Here is a 21,426-nt window from a genome sequence, read left to right as displayed (position 1 = left end):
GATTGGGATTGACATATATACACTGATATGTATAAAATAGATAACTAATAAGAACGTGCTGTATAAAAAAATAAATAAAATTCAAGTCAAAAAAAAGAGGAAACAGTAAAACTCAGAATAAAAATATTGGGTTTCCTACTTTAAAAATATTGAGTTTCATAATAAATCAAGGAATTGTATTGGCTATTAACTAAAGAATCTTCTCAGAGTGGTCCCCTTGTATGAAGAAGTAATCTCTATTTAAAGTTTCAAATGACAGAAGAGAATGTAGCATGTAATCCCATTGATTTTATGACAAAAATATGGTTTTGATCACTAAATCTGACAAGTGTCTGAAAGGAAAACAAAAAGCACATCTTTTATTTATGAATGTAAAAACAAAACTTCTAAAAAGAATCCTCACAGGGTAAATAACTGCATTAGGAACTTCCCTGGTGGTCCAGTGGTTAAGAACCCACCTCCCAATGTAGGGGACGTGGGTTTGATCCCTGCTTGGGAAACTAAGATCCCACATGCCGCGGGGCAACTAAGCCTGCACAGTCTAGAGCCCACACACCACAACTACTGTGCCGCAACTAACACCCGACGCATCTAAAGAAAGAAAGAAAGAATGGGCACAAGTCTAATACAAATACTTCACTAAAGAAGATGCACAGGGCTTCCCTGGTGGCGCAGTGGTTGAGAATCTGCCTGCCAATGCAGGGGACACGGGTTCGAGCCCTGGTCTGGAAAGAGCCCACATTACACGGAGCAACTAGGCCCGTGAGCCACAACTACTGAGCCTGCGCGTTTGGAGTCTGTGCTCCGCAATAAGAGAGGCCGCGATAGTGAGAGGCCTGCGCACCGCGATGAAGAGTGGCCCCCGCTTGCCGCAACTAGAGAAAGCCCTCGCACAGAAACGAAGACCCAACACAGCCAAAAATAAATAAATTAATTAAAAAAAAAGAAGATGCACAGATGGGGATTTCCCTGGCGATCCTGCATGGTGTGCGGTGTGGCCAAAACAAAAACAAAACAAAAAAAAACTGCATTAAAAGAATATCTACCACCCAGTATGAAATAATTCAGGAATGCTGTTTTATTCAAGGCCTGATAAAAGAAAAAGTAGTAAAAATGTTGTCATGTTTCTTTTGAGGAATGTGGTAATAAAATCATAAGCCAGTTTTAAAATTAGTGTAGCTGCATCACCATGGTCCTTTAAAACAGCATCCAGGGAAGGACGACTTATTGCCTGCTTCTATTTAACATAAGACTTGGGGGCAATGCTTAGGAAAAATAAATACATGGAACAAAATTAATTAAAACATCCCCTTTGTTTTTGTAGTTGGCATGATTGTAAGCCTAAAATAATGTAAATAGTTCAATTACAAGGCATCAGAAGTAATAAATTAACTCAGGCAATTTGCAGGACATAAGGAAATATACACAAGGGACCTCCTTGGTGGTCCAGTGGCTAAGACTCTGCACTCCCAATGCAGGGGGTCCGGGTTTGATTCCTGGTAAGGGAACTAAATCCTGCATGCTGCAACTAAGATCTGGCACAGCCAAATAAATAAAATAAGTATTGAAAAGAAGGGGGAGGGGGAGGGGATGGGGAGGGGGGGATGGGGAGGGGAGAGGGAGAGGGAGAGGGAGAGGGAGAGGGAGAGGGAGAGGGAGAGGGAGAGGGAGAGGGAGAGGGAGAGGGAGAGGGAGAGGGAGAGGGAGGGGGAGGGGGAGAGGGAGGGGGAGAGGGAGAGGGAGAGGGACTTCCCTGGCGGCACAGTGGATAAGAATCCGCCTGCCAATGCAGGGTACACGGGTTGAGCCCTGGTCTGGGAAGATCCCACATGCCACAGAGCAACTAAACCTGTGTGCCACAACTACTGAGCCTGCATTCTAGAGCCCGCAAGCCACAACTACTGAGCCCACGTGCTGCAACTACTGAAGTCCGTGCACCTAGAGCCCGTGCTCCACAAGAGAAGCCACCACGAGGAGAAGCCTGCACACCACAACGAAGAGTAGCCCCTGCTCACTGCAACTAGAGAAAGCCTGCACGCAGCAACGAAGACCCAACGCAGCCAAAAATAAATAAAATAAATACATTTTTTTAAAAAAAGAGAAAATACACACAAAAATGAACAGTGATCTATTTACTAGTTATATGCAGCTAGAAAATACATCTAAAAATGAGACTGCATTCAAAATGCAGCATTATGATTCTATGACATTTCATTATTATTTTAATTTCCTCCCAACAGAGTAAAGGGTAAAAAATGAAGAGGCTAACTGGATAATCTGATAACAAGATACATTTAAATTCTGATTAGAGGAACTGTATATCTCGACTTGTAAATGAATAAAGAGACAAAACAGCAAGGTCTTCCCTGGTGGCTCGGTGGTTAGGAATCCGCCTGCCAATGGAGGGGACATGAGTTCAAGCCCTGGTCCGGGAAGATCTCACACGCCACGGAGCAACTAAGCCCGTGCGCCACAACTACTGAGCCTGTGCTCTAGAGCCCGCGAGCCACAGCTACTGAGCCCGCATGCCACAACTACTGAAGCCCGCGCGCCTACAGCCCGTGCTCCGTAACAAGAGAACCCACCGCAATGAGAAGCGTGTGCACGGCAACGAAGAGTAGCCCCCACTCACTGCAACTAGAGAAAGCCGCGCACAGCAATGATGACCCAATGCACCCAAAAATAAATAAATAAAATAAATTTAAATTTTAAAAAAGTATTAAAACAAAACAAAAAAAAAAACAGCAAGGAGGAGTCTCCAAAGCTGACTCACACAAAATACTCAATGAAAGAGTCCCCAGAGTCCACAGGTTAAATCAGGGATCAGGGAGCTCTTTAGAAGGTCATTTCTACTTGGCTCTGCCATGGAGGATTTGAACAACCCCAGAGCTGGGAGCCAAAGGAGTTAGCTGAACAGGCAGTGGAGCAGTGTGATATGCACACCTGACAGGGAGTGCCTGAAATTTAACAAAGTGGAGTGGTAAAATTACTTTCTTCTCAGTCTAACCCACGAACAGTGAAAACATGACAGAGAAGAGATAAACTAGAAAGAAAATAAGGAGGCTGTGAGAAAGATGGCAAAAGCTACCACTGCCAGGCAAACAGGAAGCCTGACTGAGGTCCCTGGGCGCTTCAACAACACACTCCTGGACACACGCTGCACTTGGCTTTTTCTCCAAGACGTATTTTGCTGCCGTGTTGCTGGGTATCTGCCCTGTCACCTCAGAAATAAGTTTACTGAGACCATTTCTACTTTTTCCTTCATATCTGCAGTTAACATAGTAAAATCAATTCAAAAAATATACATAAACCCATTCACTCAAAATCTTGCATACAGGGGAGTTCACAGACCCCAGTTAAAAGCCGTTTTAGGGAATTCCCTGGCAGTACAGTGGTTAGGACTCCGAGCTCTCACTGCTGAGGGCCCAGGTTCAATCCCTGGTCGGGGAACTAAAATCCCACAAGCCGCACGGCACGGCTGAGGGGGAAAAAAACAAAAAGCTGTATTATAGTCAGCACAGAGCTCTTCTCAAGGGAGAAGAATCAGTACTACCGGCTAATTCATCCCCTCAAAAATCAGTGAATGTATGTAGGACTGTAGTAGTTTGTACATATCCACAACCTGCTGCCCTTGGGCCTGGACACACCAGGGTTATCGGGACAGTGAACTGTAGGTCAATAAAGCTTACTTACAGGAGACGGCGTCTTCAATCTGTGTCACGTTAGCAAAGTGGGCGGTGTTTGGGATGCCCAAACACCTCATGCCATGAGCATGACGCCATTCCTGGGAGAAGCAAGAGGACAATGTGAAACGGGATGACTGAACACTGAGCATTAACTCCATTCTACTCGTAAGTCCTACCCTGACCCTTTGCAAAAGGCTCCACCTAAAGTCAGCGCTCCTTTTGTGGCTCTTGTTTGTAGACAGCTGGCTGTGACTGACAAGAGGCCGTTACTTCAAAGCAGCACTGCCCTGTTTGCCTCACTGGGCTGGTTTATAAAAACCTAGATCCAGACAAAACCTGTGTCAAGACCACAACTCAGCAGTCACCTCCCAAGCAACCCCCCCACCAGCATGAGTAAGCGTTACTGCTGGCTCGTCAGCATCATCTTTGGAAGTAAAGGAGAAGACTGTTTATCAGATACAGGCAAGGGTACGAAAGAGACCAGTAAGAGACGCTGATGCAATGACAGTTCTGGCTCAGGGACAGCAAATGGCATGGGCCCTGGATGCCAATTCTAATTCGCTGGAGGTGGTGTTGAGAGAGATTCAGAGAGTACTCAGGAGCTTGGCCGAAAAGACCCCAGGATCAGTTAGATCTGTCTGAGGCACAGAGAGAGGAGTTCATATAAATTCGCCATCCTTGGATACATCTAGCAAGTCTTCCATTCTGTAAAATTTCCTTCCAAGTACTAAGAATTGAAGGCAGAAACAAAACAAGGGTGAATTCACTTACTGGAGTACCACCCAGATAATGCTTTCTCTCAAGAATAGCTTGATAAATGTCATCCTCTTCGTTTCTTTTTTTCAAGAGGCAAAGGCCCATTTAAGAGCCAAAGAAGGAGGCGGTCAGCCCTTTCTTTGGTCCTGAGTACTAGCAACAGGATAGAGAAATGACCAAGGAGTCAGAAAGGCAAAACGAAAAATAAAGAAAACAGAAATGAGGTTCAAACAGCAGAGTGGTGGGCTGCCTCCAGAAACCATCTCAGGTACTACCCAAGGCTGGCACTGGTGCCAGAGGCCAAATGCCACATGCTGGACTTTAGATCCACTCCTTCTCTGATTCTCTTAGGCTCTGGGCACTAGTGATCCTCTCAGGCTGCTCCTATCCTCTTCTCTAAAAGACTCATGTTTCATGCTTCAACATCCAGGAGAAATGGCTCTGAATTCCTTACAGCAAAATGCCGCTGGAAGGCCTTGGGACCTCGGTACGTGTAGTTTCCACAGATCTCACAGTTATAGTTGATATTCAGGCCATGAAGCTTATACAACCAGTAAGGAATGGGCTAAAAGAGATCGGATAAAAAACAGTATTAGACTAGTGTCTGCATCTGCTTCCAAAATGGGATATGAGGGAAAGATGGTAGTGCTGGGACTGACTTTGCCATCCCAGCCAAGGGGCAGGTTTTTGGGATTGTAGATGATTTCGTTCTCCTCGTCTTCACTTTCGCTCTCGCTGATCTGCTCTTCCTCCTCCTCCTCTCGCTCTTCTCCGGTTCTTGCCTGTTTGCGCTGTACATTTTCATGAGTGAGATGTCGCTGTTCCTAAGTCAAGCCCATAAATGAAAAGGGAAGTCAAAGAATAGTGCAGGACAAGAAGGGAAATTTCCTATTCTGCTATAACCCTTGCTGACCCCTCACTTCCAAGATTAGGTTTTCTTCCTTGTCAAACAAAGAGAAAGTCTTGTCTTCAAATCAGAATTCCTCATCGGCAGAGGAATAATTCTCCCCTGATCTTAAAGGAAAAAGTCAAAGGTTTTATAAAGCACTTGCCTAAGTTACTCGTCTGAGCCCATGAACTATCACAGAACAACAGAGAACAGTCTCTTCTCTTCTGTCTCTAAAATATCTCCTGAACTGGTCCTTCCTTCTCCTTCCCACTGTTATCGTCCTCACCAAGATGACAACCTTCTAACTTGCCCTGAGTCTCTCCTCATTCCAGTCCAGCTTCCACGTTGTTCCCAGATTTTTCTGCTCAAAAAAACCAATCTAATGGTACACTTTGCTTAAAGAACTTTTCTTGGCTTTCTGCTGCTTAAAGGACAAGGTTCCAATTTCCAACATAACTTTTCAAATTTCTCTGACCACTCCCCCTCCCTTACAAGGCATACCCATATACACTGGTTTCCTCATCATTTCCTTTCATCGTATTTTACCTTCTTGCTTGCTGTTTCCTCTACCTGGAACATTTTTATCTCCCTCTTTCTACTTAGAACACTCAATCTCAAGGTATTACAGCAATGTGTCACATTATACTGCAGTTATTTGTAGCCCTCAGCCGCAAAGTGGGCTTTTCGAGGGCAAGAGGCTGTGTCATATTCACTACTGTATCCAAAGATCTAGCATAATGTCTGGAAACCAAAAGGTGCCAATAAATGGTGAAATAATGGTAAAAATAACATCAGTACATAACAAGAGCAACATCTAGAAACCATTTTTGGCTGGCACTGGCTGGAATTCCAAAGACAAGAGTGCCACCTCCTGGCAGGGAAAGCAAAATGCTCTCAAAGGAGGGAGAAGTAGTGGGCACACCTGTGTCAGGGGCACAAATCTGCCTCTCAGTCTTCTTCAGAGGACTGGCAACACAGACTGCTGCCCACCCTAGCACAGCGCAGGTTTACTGTGGAGAATATGAGCGCCCCCAGTATCCAATGTCTGGCTAGCCTCTTCTTATCAAAAGCAGTTGTAATAGAAGGAAACAAAAAGATGAATCTTAGTTTTATAAGCTATTACATAAGTGGTCCTCAAACAAGGGCAGAATGAAAATGTCCATGGCAACTGACAGAGACACGCAGACCAGCTATCTGAGCCGGAGCCACCTGCTCGCTCAAAGCACCATGTGAGCACTTGTAGAGGCAAAGGCTCAGAGTGGTTGAAAACTACACAAAGCAGACAACCAGAAAGGCCGGTCCTCCGCAGGACTCCCAGAGACACTGACCACCTTCTCTGGATGAGTGGTGCCCTTTCCTCCACCTTCTCTTCCCTGAAAGAGTCATTTCCTCCCACTTGTCCCTTCTTTCTCTCCGAGATAAGCATCGTGGTCAGGTTAGGCCTTTTTCTACCCGCAACCCCCACTTCAGCTTCTTCTTGAAAGAATATTCAGAAAGGAGCAGCTCACAGCCAGCTCTGTACCACTAACCTCCCGGCCCTAAGAAGTTTCACACAATCTTGTGAACACATAAGGAATGCCTTTTCAGAATAAATCACATCTGAAAAGCTACTCTTATCTGCCTTTTGGGTCACCCCTGGGTATACTCCAGAGCTCAGGCAAAGAATCTGGATACTAAGGGGAGTCTATTCTCTCTGCCTAGCCTCATGGGATTGGGCAACCTTGGGAATATCACCTAACAACAGACACCTAAGAACAGAACAGCACCTCAATAAAGGGCCAGGTACCCTGGGAGAACCCAATTTTCTGCTGAAGTAGTTTGATATGTATCTTTCCTCTTGCAATCCTAAAAAAAAAAATCCTACAAATTCATATTTCTCTTACTTCCCCAACTTGTAGCATTTACAGCCCTCAGCAGAGTCAGTTACTCACCCCAAGAATCTCTACATATTCGTAGATCTGGGCTTCTAGGAAAGCAATGTCTTTGTTCCTCTCAGTGTCTCTGAAAATAAGAAAGAAACTGTATCACTCAAGGGTTCTTTTACCCAATGCCCTGTTCCGTATATCTGGGAACATTTATTCCATGGGTGCATTAAAAATTACAAGCATGTGAGAAATACCACGTTGTGAAAGCAAATGCTCTGTTCAGCTCAGGACTCGCTGATAGAAGTACTGAGGTTATTTCTTAGAATGCATGGAAGCTTCCCCTTTGACCTCATTCTAGAAGGTGAAAGACATATCCAGGTATTTAAATTTCCATGATTATAACATACAAAGGAAATGTGGTACAGAAGAGCAAGCTCTGCTCTGGAACCAGCAGACTTGGGCCCAAATCCTGACCTTGCTCCTTAGTAACTGTGAGATAACAGACACACTCCATAACTTTTCTAAGTCCTTATCTGCAAAAAATCAGGATAACTTTTTGGGATTGTTTTGAGAATTAGGAAAACCACATATAAGAAACACCCTGTACAGGGCTTCCCTCGTGGCGCAGTGGTTAAGAATCCACCTGTCAACACGGGGACACGGGTTCGAGCCCTGGTTCGGGAAGATCCCACATGCTGCGGAGCAACTAAGCCCGTGCGCCACAACTACTGAGCCTGCGCTCTAGAGTCAGCGAGCCACAACTACTGAGCCCGCAGGCCTAGAGCCCGTGCTCCGCAACAAGAGAAGCCACCGCGATGAGAAGCCTGCGCACTGCAACGAAGAGTAGCCCCCGCTCACGGCAACTAGAGAAAGCCCCCACGCAGCAACAAAGGCCCAACGCAGCCAAAAATAAATAAAAATAAAATAAATTTATTAAAAAAAAAAACCTGTACAAACTGTCATTAGTAAAAATGTACTTAGAAAAATAGTTTTGAACCTACTTAGTTTCTATAAGCTACAGAGGTAACAAAAGGTACCCAGGGCACAGTTTCAACTTTACAGACATCACCCACTCTCAGTCAGCTGAGTACAGACTGTCTTTGGTTTATAATAACAATGAGAGCACGCTCTGCCATTAGCAGAGAGAAAGAGCTGACTGGCTCTCGATGGATCAATAGTGGTGATAAAACAGGCTTTAAAATTTCTGTTGTGGTAAGAATTCTGCATGGGAATAAAAACTTTAAAGTGTCAGCAGAGGTGCGGGCCCAGCCACTCACCGCTTGGTGCCCTTTGACTTGGGATTTTTGGCAAACAGAGAGGTGTCGAGCGACTCCAGGGACTTTCCTTTGGTGCTGAATAGCCTCTGGGCTCGCTCTTCTAGGGTCCTAAGGAGACACAAGGGGCAAAGGAATTCAGGACTACTTTATAGGCCTGCTTATCTTTGCAGTGGGGGGTGACAGAACAAGGGAATCAGAGCCACTTAGAAGATCGTGAAACACACAGTAAATGAGACAGTTCTGATAGAAAAACCAGCCTCTTACCCGCCACACTTCAGGCCTAAAGCTAAGAGTGCAGATTTCAATCTGTCCAGACCCAGGGAGGCCAACTCCTGTATGAAAGAGACAAGTTACAATTTTATATAAATAGACTTGGAGTAACAACAAATGCTGAAACTTCATCTTTGCAGGCTGGGGTGTGGGTGTTCCTAAAGCTGTGGCAAGACCACACATTCCACAGCCAATCTCCTAGCAGTACGCCCCAACTCTCCAAAGAGGCCTTGGGGGGTTAAGTTCATGCATAACCATACTGGTAGTGTTCCATTACCTCCACTACAGCTTAAGATGGTTAGAATTTTTAGTTTATAGTTTTCAAAGAAGTTGGATACACTTTTTATTCTTTTTATCTTTCTACATTCTTTGTAGATGCTTGGACCCAAGAACTGATGTCTTATAAGTTTATCACATTAAAAACAGGAGACTGAGTGATCCCTCTGAGGAGTGAACAGGCAAGACCAGCACAGTGGATAAAGAAAACATACCTCCCAGGAGGAGAATGCAGAGAGGTCAAGATGGGCTCCGGCATGGGTCAGGGCACTGCTTGTCTCTTTCTGGAAAGAACAATATGATGTTTATTAATACCCAGGTTTAGAATGAAGGCAAGGGAGTCATCTAAAGTACAGGCACACCTCAGAGACATTGCAGGTTTAGTTCTAGACCATCACAGTAAAACGAGTATCACAATAAAGCAAGTCACACGACTTTTTTAGCTTCCCAGTGCATATAAAAGCTATGTTTATACTATACTGTAGTCTATTAAGTACACAATAGCATTATGTCTAAAAAAACAATGTGCATGCCTTAGTTAAAAAATACTTTATTGTCGGGGCTTCCCTGGTGGCGCAGTGGTTGAGAGCCCACCTGCCAATGCAGGGGACGTGGGTTCGAGCCCTGGTCCGGGAAGATCCCACATGCCACGTAGCAGCTGGGTCGTGCACCACAGCTGCTGAGCCTGTGCTCTGGAGCCTGTGAGCCACAGTGCTGAGCCCACATGCCACAACTGTGGAAGCCCGCGTGCCTGGAGCCTGTGCTCCACAACAAGAGAGGCCACCGCAATAAGAAGCCCGCGCACCACAACGAAGAGTAGCCTCTGCTTGCTGCAACTAAAGAAAGCCTGCGAGCAGCAATGAAGACCCAGTGCAGCCAAAAATAAAATAAATAAAACAAATAAATTTATTAAAAAAAAAAACTTTATTGCTAAAAAATGTTAACCGCCACCTGAGGCTTCAGTGAGTTTTGGTAGTAACAAAAATCATGGATCACAGACCACCATAACAAAATGAAAAATGGCACTAATAGATTTGCCTGACACAGGGTTGCTGCAAACCCTCCATCTGTAAAAAAATGCACCATCTGAGAAGTGCAAGAAAGCAAAGTGCAGTAAGATGAGGTGTTCGTATCAGGTGCTGGTTGGCCCCTTATACACATGTATGAATGACAACCAAATGCCTACAAGAGCAGAGCAAAAAAAAAAACAGATTGAAAAACTCTCCCAGAGATTTCAGGAAAACTCAAGTCTGTCCCCAGGAATGAAAACATAAAGATTTCTAGCATATAATTATATCAGTTTTTGGTCAGTAGGAACCACAGAGCAGTAATGACATGGTTGGTGAAACTTCTGGGCCCAGCCAATGGCAAGTGGGCCCTGACAAATCTCTTTCAAAGTACACAGAGAAAACCCAGCATACTTGGCAGACAACATCTCATGGCCACAACTGATCTCAGGGGATCAGCACCTCATGCCCTAAAGCAGAGGCTCAAGATTACAGTAAAATAATTAGTTTACGTCCCTGGCATGTCCTCCACCCACACCCCCACTGGAGCTCACCGGCCATCCAGGAAAAGTACCATTCTCCCATTTCTTCTCAAACTCATTCTGAATTTTCCCAAAAAGTTCATTCTGATCTTGGAGAGGTTTCACTCTATCTGTGTAATCCTGAAGGTACTCAAGCAGCATCTCCAGATATCTACAGAGGAGTAAATAACACAGAGACAGAAAGGTTTCTATTTTTGATATACTGTTATGCCCTGTAAAACATACTTACAATTCCAGTGAAACTAGTTTTTTCAAGTAAAAATACTACTTTAAAAAATGAGCTTACAATTGGCTTTCTCCTAATATGTCTTTTTTTTTTTTAAACATTTATTTATTTGGTTGCGTCAGGTCTTAGTTGCGGCAGGCAGTCTCCTTAGTTGTGGCTCGCTGGCTCCTTAGTTGCAGCTGGCAGGCTCCTTAGTTGCGGCATGCGTGTGGGATCTAGTTCCCGGATCAGGGATGGAACCCGGGCCCCCTGCTTTGGGAGCATGGAGTCTTAACCACTGCACCACCAGGGAAATCCCTCTCCTAATATGTCATCTTGATTCTGACCTTTCCTATCTTCTTTCATCCTCATGATACAATTCCAAATACTAAAGTCTTAACTCACATTAAAAGATTTTAGGTAAAAAGAAAATGAGAAAAAGAGAGGAAGGTAGAGTACAGATTACTAACCAGGGGAATAACAACACAAACAAAACTTAAATCTATACATCAGACCCAGGCACTTAACTTCAATCACAATCTGAGAAAGTCTAATTTTTCCCCATTCAACTCCAAAGACACAGAGCCACCTGGATGGGAGACTTCCTTCTACAATGAGACAACATTAAGAACAGTATGGGTCTAAGATCGCGGACGTGCCCATAGACACACATTCTTCCAGAGCCAGAGTATTATGGTTTTGAAACCATGTCATTCAAAATTCCTATCCTCCAATAAACCTGGAAGTCATTCATATATGCCTTTCATGCAACAAAATTCAAAACTGCCCTCAAACCTTCTCATTAAACAATCTTCTAGTTAAATCCAGTAGAGGCCTAGAAACTAGTAATGGCTACCTCTTATACTCTGCATTCTTCCTTTCTTTAGGAATGTCAAACAACTGGTCGAAGATTGACAGGTAAGTGATATAATCCAGCTTCTGGAAAGAGAAAAGAAATGACAAGAGATTCAGTTAGGTGTTTGCACCAAGTTGCAATATAATCTCCAATAAATGAGATTAACAAGGCCCAGCTCACTTTAGTCTTTCCCCCCCCCAGTATTTAATTCCCGCACTGAGTGTTAATTCCACTGGACTGAGCAGAATGTGATACACAATTAACTCTGTGAAATAAAGATCAAGTCAATAAACCATAAGCTAAAAGAAACATCTGTTGAACATTAGCATTGGGTTGGCCAAAAAGCTCATTCAGTTAGTGAATATGTTTTTCAATAAAGTTCTTCGTGAAAATGAAAAATGTCTTTTATATTTACTTAAAACCAAATGAACTTTTTGGCCTACCCAATATATACAGGGCACCTGTTTAAAGACTGACACCCACTACATCCTAAAATAAGGTCCCAGAAGGTGCCATTTGTTCACTCATTCAATCACTTACTGAATATCTTTGGACCAAGTACATGGATACAGATGAGAACAAGACAGATGCAGGACTGTACTCAAGGAGCTTAAAGTTTAGTCACAACTTTTGAGACATGTCCTCACAACCCCAAGAGAAATTTCATCATGTATTTCCTTGTGACCCTGAGACTGTCACATTAAACCTCAGCTCTTATGGTAAGTTATTTTCTAATACCTTTTTAAAGCTATTAAATAGCCCTCCTGGCAGAGATTATGTTTTTGTATCTTTCATGTACCTACTACTCTGTGTGCCTAACACAGAAGCTAGATGTGTACTTGTGAGTTTAAAATTTTTTTTTATTTTTACAAAAGCAAAATAAGCTTGTTGTATTAATAAAACAAAATTTATTGATAAGTAAAATATGCTTATTGTATTGACTGTAGAAACCTGACTTTCACTTTGAAAAGTGTTTCATTCCAAGAAAGCACATCACCTCTTTAATACTAACATAACGGTTCCAGAACACAAGGAAGACACTCTAATAGTTTCAGGTCTAGTAGCCCCAGCCCAGTGTCCTGACTCACCCCTAGAATCAGAGCCACCCTCCCCTCTCCTGGGTCTTACCTCAGAGGCCTTCAGGTTAATGTATTTGAGGTAACAGTCGTGGAGATCAAGGTAACGACCATATCCCTCTTCATCTGTGAACTCCACCAAATCTGAAGGAATCAGATGTCAAGATTCAGATACTAAAGACCACTTTCTTGGACTTGGCTTTTCAAGTGGACTGCATTGTTTCATAATGCAGCCCTTCACCCAAACATCTCCCTCTAGTCACAAAGTGAACAGACCTCGCTTCTCCAGGCGAGTGAATTTAAGCTGGGCTGGCACAAAATGACTATTTTGTCCAAGGCCAATTCAGGATGACAATCTAGTCCAGACTTTTCTCTAGTCTAGCAAAGAGGAAATCAGTAAGGGAACCTGGCTATAAATTTCTCTGGGGCCATTTTCCAGGGCTCTGAGGGCAAATCTGAACTCTGGTCATTAACCTGTACTTCTGCTAGTGCTGGATAGAAACATTAAATGCTACTTACTTTGTGCCTCTTCACTTGGATTCTCTCGAGCCTTCAGGAGCTCCTCAAATTCCACTGACATTGGCACACAGATCTGATGGGAAAAGAGGAGAAGCTCAGGTGGCTTTTTCAGCGTAGAAGCTGCAATATCACAGAATGGACTGCATAGAAAGTTGGATTTCTAACACTATATTTGGCCTGATTTTTCCTTAGGAGCTTTCTTCTGGTTTCTAATTTCCTTGCTTTTCCCTTTTCCTTTTTGCCTTGTTTAACTAAAAATTGCTGAAATAACACATGCTCACAAAAACTCAAATAACACAAAAAGACAAGATGAAATAAAAATCAAGGTTCAGGGCTTCCCTGGTGGCGCAGTGGTTAGGAATTCACCTGCCAATGCAAGAGACATGGGTTCGAGCCCTGGTCCGGGAAGATCCCACATGCTGCGGAACAACTAAGCCTGTGCACCACAACTACTGAGCCTGCGCTCTAGAGCCCGTGTGCCACAACTACTGAGCCCATACGCCACAACTTACTGAAGCCTGCGCACCTAGAGCCCAAGCTCCCAACAAGAGAAGCCACCACAATCAGAAGTCTGCACATCACAACGAAGAGTAGCCCCCGCTCGCCGCAACCAGAGTAAAGCCCACGTGCAGCAATGAAGACCCAACGCAGCCAAAAATAAAATAAAATAAAACAAGTAAATTTATATGTATATTAAAAAAAATCAAGGTTCCCTTGGACTTCCCTGGTGGCATAGTGGATAAGACTCCGTGCTCCCAATGCAGGGGGCCTGGGTTCAATCCCTGGTCAGGGAACTAGATCCCACATGTGTGCCGCAACTAAGAGTTCGCATGCCTCAACTAAGGAGTCTGTGTGTCGCAACTAAGGAGCCCACATGACGCAACTAAGACACCTGGTGCAACCAAATTAATAAATATTAAAAAAAAAAAGCAAGGTTCCCCTTTAATAATTCTCCTGGGAATAGCTAACCACTGTCAACAGACCTTTTTCATTTTTTAAATTTTTTATAAATTTATTCATTTATTTAATTTTTGGCTGCATTTGGTCTTTGCTGCTGCATGTGGGTTTTCTCTAGCTGCTGAGAGCGGGGGCTACCGTGTTGCGGTGCGCAGGCTTCTCATTGCGGTGGCTTCTCTTGTTGCAGAGCACAGGCTCTAGGCGCACAGGCTTCAGTAGTTGTGGCACACGGGCTTCAGTAGTTGTGGCTCACAGGCGTCAGCAGTTGTGGCTCATGGGCTCTAGAACGCACGCTCGGTAGTTGTGGTGCAGGGGCTTAGCTGCTCCGCGGCATGTGGGATCTCCCTGGACCAGGGCTCGAACCCGTGTCCCCTGCATTGGCAAGTGGTTCTTAACCACCGCGGCACCAGGGAAACCCAACAGACTTTTAAATGTCAGCCATTCCCAAACTCTGCTGCACATTATAGAATCACCTGGGAGAGTGCTAAAAAATCCTAACGCACTTGATACCAAATTTAATCAGAAGTGGTGGGGAGGTATCAGTACTTTTTAAACACTTCCAGATTCAAATGCACAGCAAAATTTGGAAACCACTGCTCTAGGTATTTAAATATATATATTTGTGCAAGTACATACAGGCAAGTGCAAGATTATTATTTTGTTTCTTACATAATTAGACTTATTTTTTTTTCCCTTAGTATATCTTAGGCATTCTTCCAACCATTTATTTAACCATTTATTCCTCATCACCTTTCTATCTGGGCTGGGATAAGGTTAACACACCAGAATGGTACTTGTGCCTTCTCTCTCGGTTACCAAAAGACTTAATACTCTACCTTCCAAAGGGGATGAGGAGACATAGGTAGGTGTGTGAGTCCATTCATGTACCTCCACTTAACTTCAATAAATAGCCTCTCCTGTCTGGTATTTTCAGTCTCTCCATTTTTCCATCTGCTCCTTGAATTATGTATGCCTTCCCTATTTTCCTTGTGATCCTCCTGCTTCTCCTCTCCTTTTTTCTGCCAGTCTTTCAAATGCATACTAAACACTCCACACTACTGTAACCTCATTATCTATTTGTGCCTCTGTGACCAGATTTCCACTCCCACTTCTTCAACAAAGTAGCAACCCTGGCAGTTACCAATCAACAACAGCTGAGGGGCTTCCCTGGTGGTGCAATGGTTAAGAATCCGCCTGCCAATGCAGGGGACACGGGTTCGAGCCCTGGTCTGGGAAGATCCCACATGCCGTGGAGCGGCTAAGCCCGTGTGCCACAACTACTGTCTAGAGCCCACATGCCACAACTACTGGGGCCCGCGCACCTAGAGCCCATGCTCTGCAGCAAGAGAGGCCACCCCAATGAGAGGCCGGCACACCGCCAAAGAGGAGTAGCCCCCACTCGCCGCAGCTAGAGAGACCCCACGCACAGCAAAGAAGACCCAACACAGCCAAAAATAAATAAATAAAAATAAATTTAAAAGACCTATGCAGTAAAAAAAACAAATAAACAAACAAACAAACAAAAACAACAGCTGATCCCAGTAACTTCCTTTGTGAAACTCATTGGCTGAGCTTCAGTAAGACATTACCTGGAGCTGCCATTTGACCTGTGATGGATGGCTTCCCAGGCTCCTTTTCAGTTAAGTACCTTATTAAGAGTGTGCCCCAAGGCACACAGAAGCGGACAGTCTCCCTTCACACTGTCTCTCCCTCCCAGAACTCTATGATCCATGGCTTCAACCATCAAGTACATGTGGTAATTCTCAAGCCCCAGTCACCTAATTTCAACTGCTCATGGGACACTTCTACCTACATATAATATCACCTGAATATCCACATACATAAAAATTCATTTCCACTACAAGTGGGTTACCTCTTTCTTCCTTATTTCTATCAAGGGAACAACTTTTTAGTTACACAGTCATAAAAGCTCAGAGTAATCACTGACCTATCTCTCTCCACTTCTCCTACAGCCATGCCTCGCTCCCCCTTCCCCCGGAATTCCTTTGGTCAGCTGTGTAAGATGCTTAATGGATTCTTCAATAACTGAGATGGAATCCCTGCTCCTTATCATTTTACAATATAGTGGGGCAGACGTTCATTGTCATAAAATATGACAGAATCATAAAGATAGGAAAGATTAATTGGGGGAGTAAAGTAGACTAGGAAGGAATTTTCATGAAAGAGTAGGCCTCTGGACTGAATCATGAAGGTGTAATGATCACTGGAAGCGAGTAAAGCCTTTTTGTGTTAGTTGGATCCTCTAGGTAGCAGATTTTAAGACAGAGTTAGGAGCGCAAGTGGTTTATTGGGTGGGTATTATCCATTAAAGATAAAAAGGAGAGAGGAGGATTGGGCAGGGAGAGCCCAGACCATGATGAAGATAGGACAAAATCTTGACCAACCCAATGAGGAACTCTGGAGCAAAGATTACTCACTAGAAGAGTCTCACAATGGGCAGAAATAACCAGGCCATGGTACCCACACTGTACTCAGTCACTGGTTGGGGGCTGCCCAGGAAGAGAATGGCCTTAGCTTAAAGCTGAGGGAGATCCTGAAAGCACTGGAGTTGCAGGATGTCACCTAACTTCGCTGCTTGCAGCTAACTGGCGAGTTCTTTTTTGAAGGGACACCTGAGTGGCAACCTCCACTTTCCTTACACCTTTCCTTTGTATGCTCTTTGGACAGGTTTGGAGAAAATACTTTCTGAGGTCATACCTCATTTGGATGCTTCCGGTGGAATTCCTTTATTTGTTTGAGTCTATTATAGAATTCAGCAAATTCATTGGGTCCTGAAATGGCATTGAGCTCCTCCTTTCGTAACCTGCAATTTCAGAAAAAAAACAGAGAACACGGAACACAAACTTAGTCCTTTAACCATGGCTCCTCAAAAGCAATAATTCCTGGATTGGCTGTGACTGTCACTTACCCATCCTTATCATCATACAAATCCCTCAGGTTCCCACTGACTTCCATATACCTCTGAAAGGCAAACACAAACCCATCAGGATGAAGCAATCTGTACAACTTAGACCCAAGCAACCAACAAAGGCTCTCTTGTCAAAGCCCAGGGAAACCTCAAGAGATATGGTGTTAAAAGTTCCTGTTCTTTCTGGTACCTTTAACAGACAGCACTGGTTCCTAGTTACTTTTTCAAACAGGTCATTTTGAAGATTAAGTGATGTGATTTGAGGGGTGGCAGAAAGTTCCTATATTTAACTTTCCCTAGAAGTGTCATAAAAGAGAGCCATCGTCACCCTTTGGTAAACAGCAGTTCCCACCTAAGACACTCAAAGATAAAAGGGCGGTCCAAGATGATTTTCACTACTTCAAAAGGCTTGACTGAGGAGTACACAGACTAAATAAAACATCGCACAGTTTCTTTTGGATTCGAACTCAGGATGGTATGAGTACGTAGTCCCTTCTCCAAAACTTTTGGGACCAGATTTGTTTCAGAATTTGGAATTTTGAAGTTCAGGAAGGTACTGCATGCAATATCCCTAGTGGAATCTGGAACACATGTTAATAGTTCTGCAGTGAAACTTACGCATTACTTATTAAATGTGATAAAGACCATAAAAAGCCTCCCATCTGTTCAGATCAAGTCAGATTTTTGCCACTAAACAATTACCAGAACAAACAAATAAAAAAACCTTTTGTTTTCAGAGCGTTTCAGATTTGGGAATTTAGATAAGGGATTAGGGGCTTGTAATACTAATTATCTCCCCAAAATTAGAAACTCTGTGATTAGGTCTTTTATTCTTTTCTAAACAGATTTCAAACATGCAAGAGTAGAGAGCATGGTATAACGAACCTCCATTTACCTACCACTTAGCTTTAACATAAAAACGTATCAGTATGTTGACTTTATTACTTTTCTAAAAGTAAGAAATTGAACTATTACTAGGAAAATGCAGTGTGGTAGGCAAAAAGTACTTCAAATGCTTCAATACAGTGTTCTGGGAGGAAAACAGTAATACACAGCATTCTCTTTTGGGGAGAAGGGAGAGTACCTTCTAAGCCCGAATGCTTGACTCCTGGTAACTACTCATTGCACATCCATGGGATACAGAATGCTCTAAGGGGCATCTTTCCAAGTAATTAAGAATGAATAAGAGTTCCCCATTCACAGAAGCGAGCAAGGGTGGCTAAGCACCCTTTGGCAGGCATACAAACCCTCGACTGGCCAACCCGGTTACCTTTGTCCAGGGCTCCAGGTGACCCCCCCGCCCCCTTCTTCCAGCCCATCGCGACCCAAAGAGAAGTGGACAGCGGGGCACTCACATCTTGCATGGCCCGTGTGCGGTGGTCAGAATTGATCTGGTCCCGGAGCTGAAGAAAGGCAAACGGTGACACAAGACACCGTTAGTCGGAGTTCTGGAGTTGGAAAGGCCGCCCAAGGGCGGAGCTTATCCGCTCAGGTCTTAGTGGCCCAAGCAGAGAGGCCTCTGGGCGCTGGGCCCGGGGGAAGGTTACCTAGGCCAGAGCTCGGGTAGGGAGCCCCGGGAAGGGGCGGGCGCGGGGCAGGTCTGAGGACCGAAGAAAACTCTCAGAGGTTGAACCCGGGCATGGGGCCCAGCCTCAGGGGTGGCCCCTGCCCAGGCCCCACTCACCGTGGACTTCTTAGTGAGCATCTCTTTAGCCATGACGTCCATGAGCCGTTCCTTCTCCTCGTGATAGCGCCGCTGCTGCTCCAGAATCGTCTCCATCTTCCTTCCTCCGCCGCCGCCTCAAATCAAGCTAGAACACCGACACTGCCGGAAACAACTCCTGCTGCCTTGCGCGCCCGCGTCCCTAAGCGGCGCGTCCGGCGTCACCTAAGTTCCGCGGCTGCCGGAAGTTCTTCGGGGACTCGAGGAAAAGTGAGCACCGCAGGAGACCCAGTCAGTGCTATGGAGACGGCTGCAGTGCCCCTGCTGGCCGGGGGTGTGTGGCGCGATGCCGAACGATTTACAGGTGCCTCTAGGGGGCATACAGAAATCCACCAGCCTGGCAGTAAGGAATCTGACCTGGCTTCCTCGGCCGCGTGGCCGGGCGGGTAGGGACCTGGACTGAGTAGTTGAAGAGCATGGATGAGAGCTGGGGAACCGGAACTTGTGTCTCCGGCTCTCAGTGTGACCTGTGACAACGTTTTTTCCTTCTCGAGACATCGGTGTCCTTGTCAGTAAAATGGGGATGATAGCGGGTTTCTTTTCTTCTTCCCTCCTTCCCTCCTTCCCTCTCTCTTTTTCTTTTTTGATATATGGAAACAACCTAATTGTCTATCAGCAGGGGACTGGTTAAATAAAATATGGTACATTCAAGCAGTAAAATGCTATACAGCTATAAAAAAAATGAAGCAAGTCTATATGTCCACTTCTAGGTGGAGAAATGAAAACGTATGTCCATGTGTTCAGACGTTCATAGCACCATTATTCATTATCAAGAAAAACAGGGCGTAACCCCCAAAAGCCATTAACTGGTAAAGGTACAAACCAAATGTGGTGTATCCATACGATGGAATGTTATTCAGCAATAAAGGAATGTTACAGTATGGATGAACCATGAAAACATCATGCTAAGTGAAAGAAGCCAGACACAAAGAAGGACATTAGTGTCTGTCGGGATGGCAAATCTATAGAGACAGAAAGTAGATGAGCGGTTGCCTGCTGCTGAAGGTGAGACCGGAAGTAACTGCAAAAGACGCAAGAAATCTTTTGGAGGTGATAGATATGTTCTAAAATTGGATTGTGGTGATAGTGGCACAAATCTATTAAATTTGCTGAAATTAATTGAACCGTACACTCAAATTGGGTGAATTTTATGGTATGTAACTCATACCTCTATAAAACTGTTTAAAAAATCTGTATGAACTCAAATGGAAATATGGCCACACAGAGTGAAAAAAGCCACAGGCACAACAGTGTATATAAAAACAGATACACAGAGAGATTATTCCTGGAAGGATATCCAAGTAACAGCAAACCATTGTTGTTTATGAGGAGACAGACTGGAAGATCTGGTATGGTAGGGACGTTTTTCTTTGTATATGTCCAAAGTACAGCATGAAAAATTTTTCATAACATATACATGCATTACTTTTTTAATTTAAAAACTTTTCATTTAAAACTAAAAATGAAAATACATATTTGCACATGCCTGCTTAACAAAACAGAACTAGGAGGTTATAATCTAACAAGGAGGGCTTCTCTGGTGGCGCAGTGGTTGAGAGTCCGCCTGCCGATGCAGGGGACATGGGTTCATGCCCCGGTCCGGGAAGATCCCACACGCCGGGAGTGGCTGGGCCCCTGAGCCATGGCAGCTGAGCCTGCGCGTCCGGAGCCTGTGCTCCGCAGTGGGAGAGGCCACAACAGTGAGAGGCCCGCGTTCGGCAAAAAAATAAAAAAACAAGGGGTTATTAGTGATTTACCTTCCCTTTTTGGAATTCTCCAACTTTTCTACAATAAGCATGAATTGCTTTTTGTTTTTTAAAGTTTGAAAAATAACAGAGATAATGACTTTTGTCCTGTCTGCTCATGGGGTGTTGTGAGGGTCATATTTATGTCTAAAAATTTAAGTAAGACCTCAACCTTAGGGAGAGGACCCCTGGACACAACTCCTCCCCAGAAGTTTTTCCTGCACCTCTAGGAAAGAGGTAAGAAATTTCTTTTCTGGATTGCGGAGACAGCACGTGTATCTTTTGCGGGGTAGGGTGGGTGGTGGGTAAGTGTTTGGGATCTACTGTATTTCATCGAATATGAGACAATGTTAAAGCCACCATTATTTTACGGTCGACTAAGAAAGAAAGAACAAAAATTGTCAACTAAACTATGTCACACTTGATTAGACGCTGCGTCTGGGTTTCTGAGATGTTAAATCTGAAAGATGTTTATCCTGAAATCAATGACACATTGTTGTACTTGCACATCCCTTTCCTCTTTGGTGGGTGGACCACCTAAGCACCATTCACCTGATGGCTTCCTTCCCCGAAAACCTTCTCCTTCCCCATTCTTTCAAACCAGTCACCAAGTCCTGTCTTTTCCATTCCTGCTGCCACCTGTCTCATTATCTCTCACCTGAACCACTGCACTAGCCTCCTAGTCAGTCTGCTCATCTTACCCCTCCAATCCATTATTCACGCTGCAGCGGAGTGATCATCTCACACCCCTGCTTAAACATTTCCACGGGCTGCTTTACCCGCAGGGTGAGGTCTGTTTGACTTGGCATTCGGCGTTTCATGACCTGGCCGCTGCCTGACGTTTTAGT

At 44.3% G+C, this 21,426-nt stretch overlaps 1 protein-coding gene across 1 annotated transcript in view; it reads right to left on the bottom strand.

Moving 5' to 3' along the window:
• The window catches only part of SF3A3 (splicing factor 3a subunit 3), a 29,270-nt gene extending 10,206 nt beyond the window's left edge, over nt 1–19,064 (bottom strand). Inside the window, exons 1-15 of the mRNA XM_004266432.3 lie at nt 18,795–19,064; nt 18,466–18,513; nt 17,111–17,163; nt 16,900–17,005; nt 13,225–13,297; nt 12,758–12,849; nt 11,630–11,712; nt 10,581–10,719; nt 9,235–9,303; nt 8,738–8,805; nt 8,474–8,581; nt 7,263–7,332; nt 5,102–5,266; nt 4,897–5,007; nt 3,694–3,784 (exon numbers count right to left, since the gene is read on the bottom strand). Of these exons, the coding sequence (XP_004266480.1) occupies nt 3,694–3,784; nt 4,897–5,007; nt 5,102–5,266; nt 7,263–7,332; nt 8,474–8,581; nt 8,738–8,805; nt 9,235–9,303; nt 10,581–10,719; nt 11,630–11,712; nt 12,758–12,849; nt 13,225–13,297; nt 16,900–17,005; nt 17,111–17,163; nt 18,466–18,513; nt 18,795–18,890 (1,372 nt within the window). The 5' untranslated portion in view covers nt 18,891–19,064. The remainder of the gene's footprint in view (nt 1–3,693; nt 3,785–4,896; nt 5,008–5,101; nt 5,267–7,262; nt 7,333–8,473; nt 8,582–8,737; nt 8,806–9,234; nt 9,304–10,580; nt 10,720–11,629; nt 11,713–12,757; nt 12,850–13,224; nt 13,298–16,899; nt 17,006–17,110; nt 17,164–18,465; nt 18,514–18,794) is intronic.
• Between the last annotated feature and the right edge of the window lie 2,362 nt (nt 19,065–21,426).

The sequence above is a fragment of the Orcinus orca genome, chromosome 1 (assembly GCF_937001465.1).
Source record: "Orcinus orca chromosome 1, mOrcOrc1.1, whole genome shotgun sequence".
In the NCBI taxonomy this organism is placed as follows: domain Eukaryota; kingdom Metazoa; phylum Chordata; class Mammalia; order Artiodactyla; family Delphinidae; genus Orcinus; species Orcinus orca.
The sequence above is the reverse complement of the archived record's forward strand: the minus strand, read 5'-3'. Positions and strand labels throughout refer to the sequence as shown.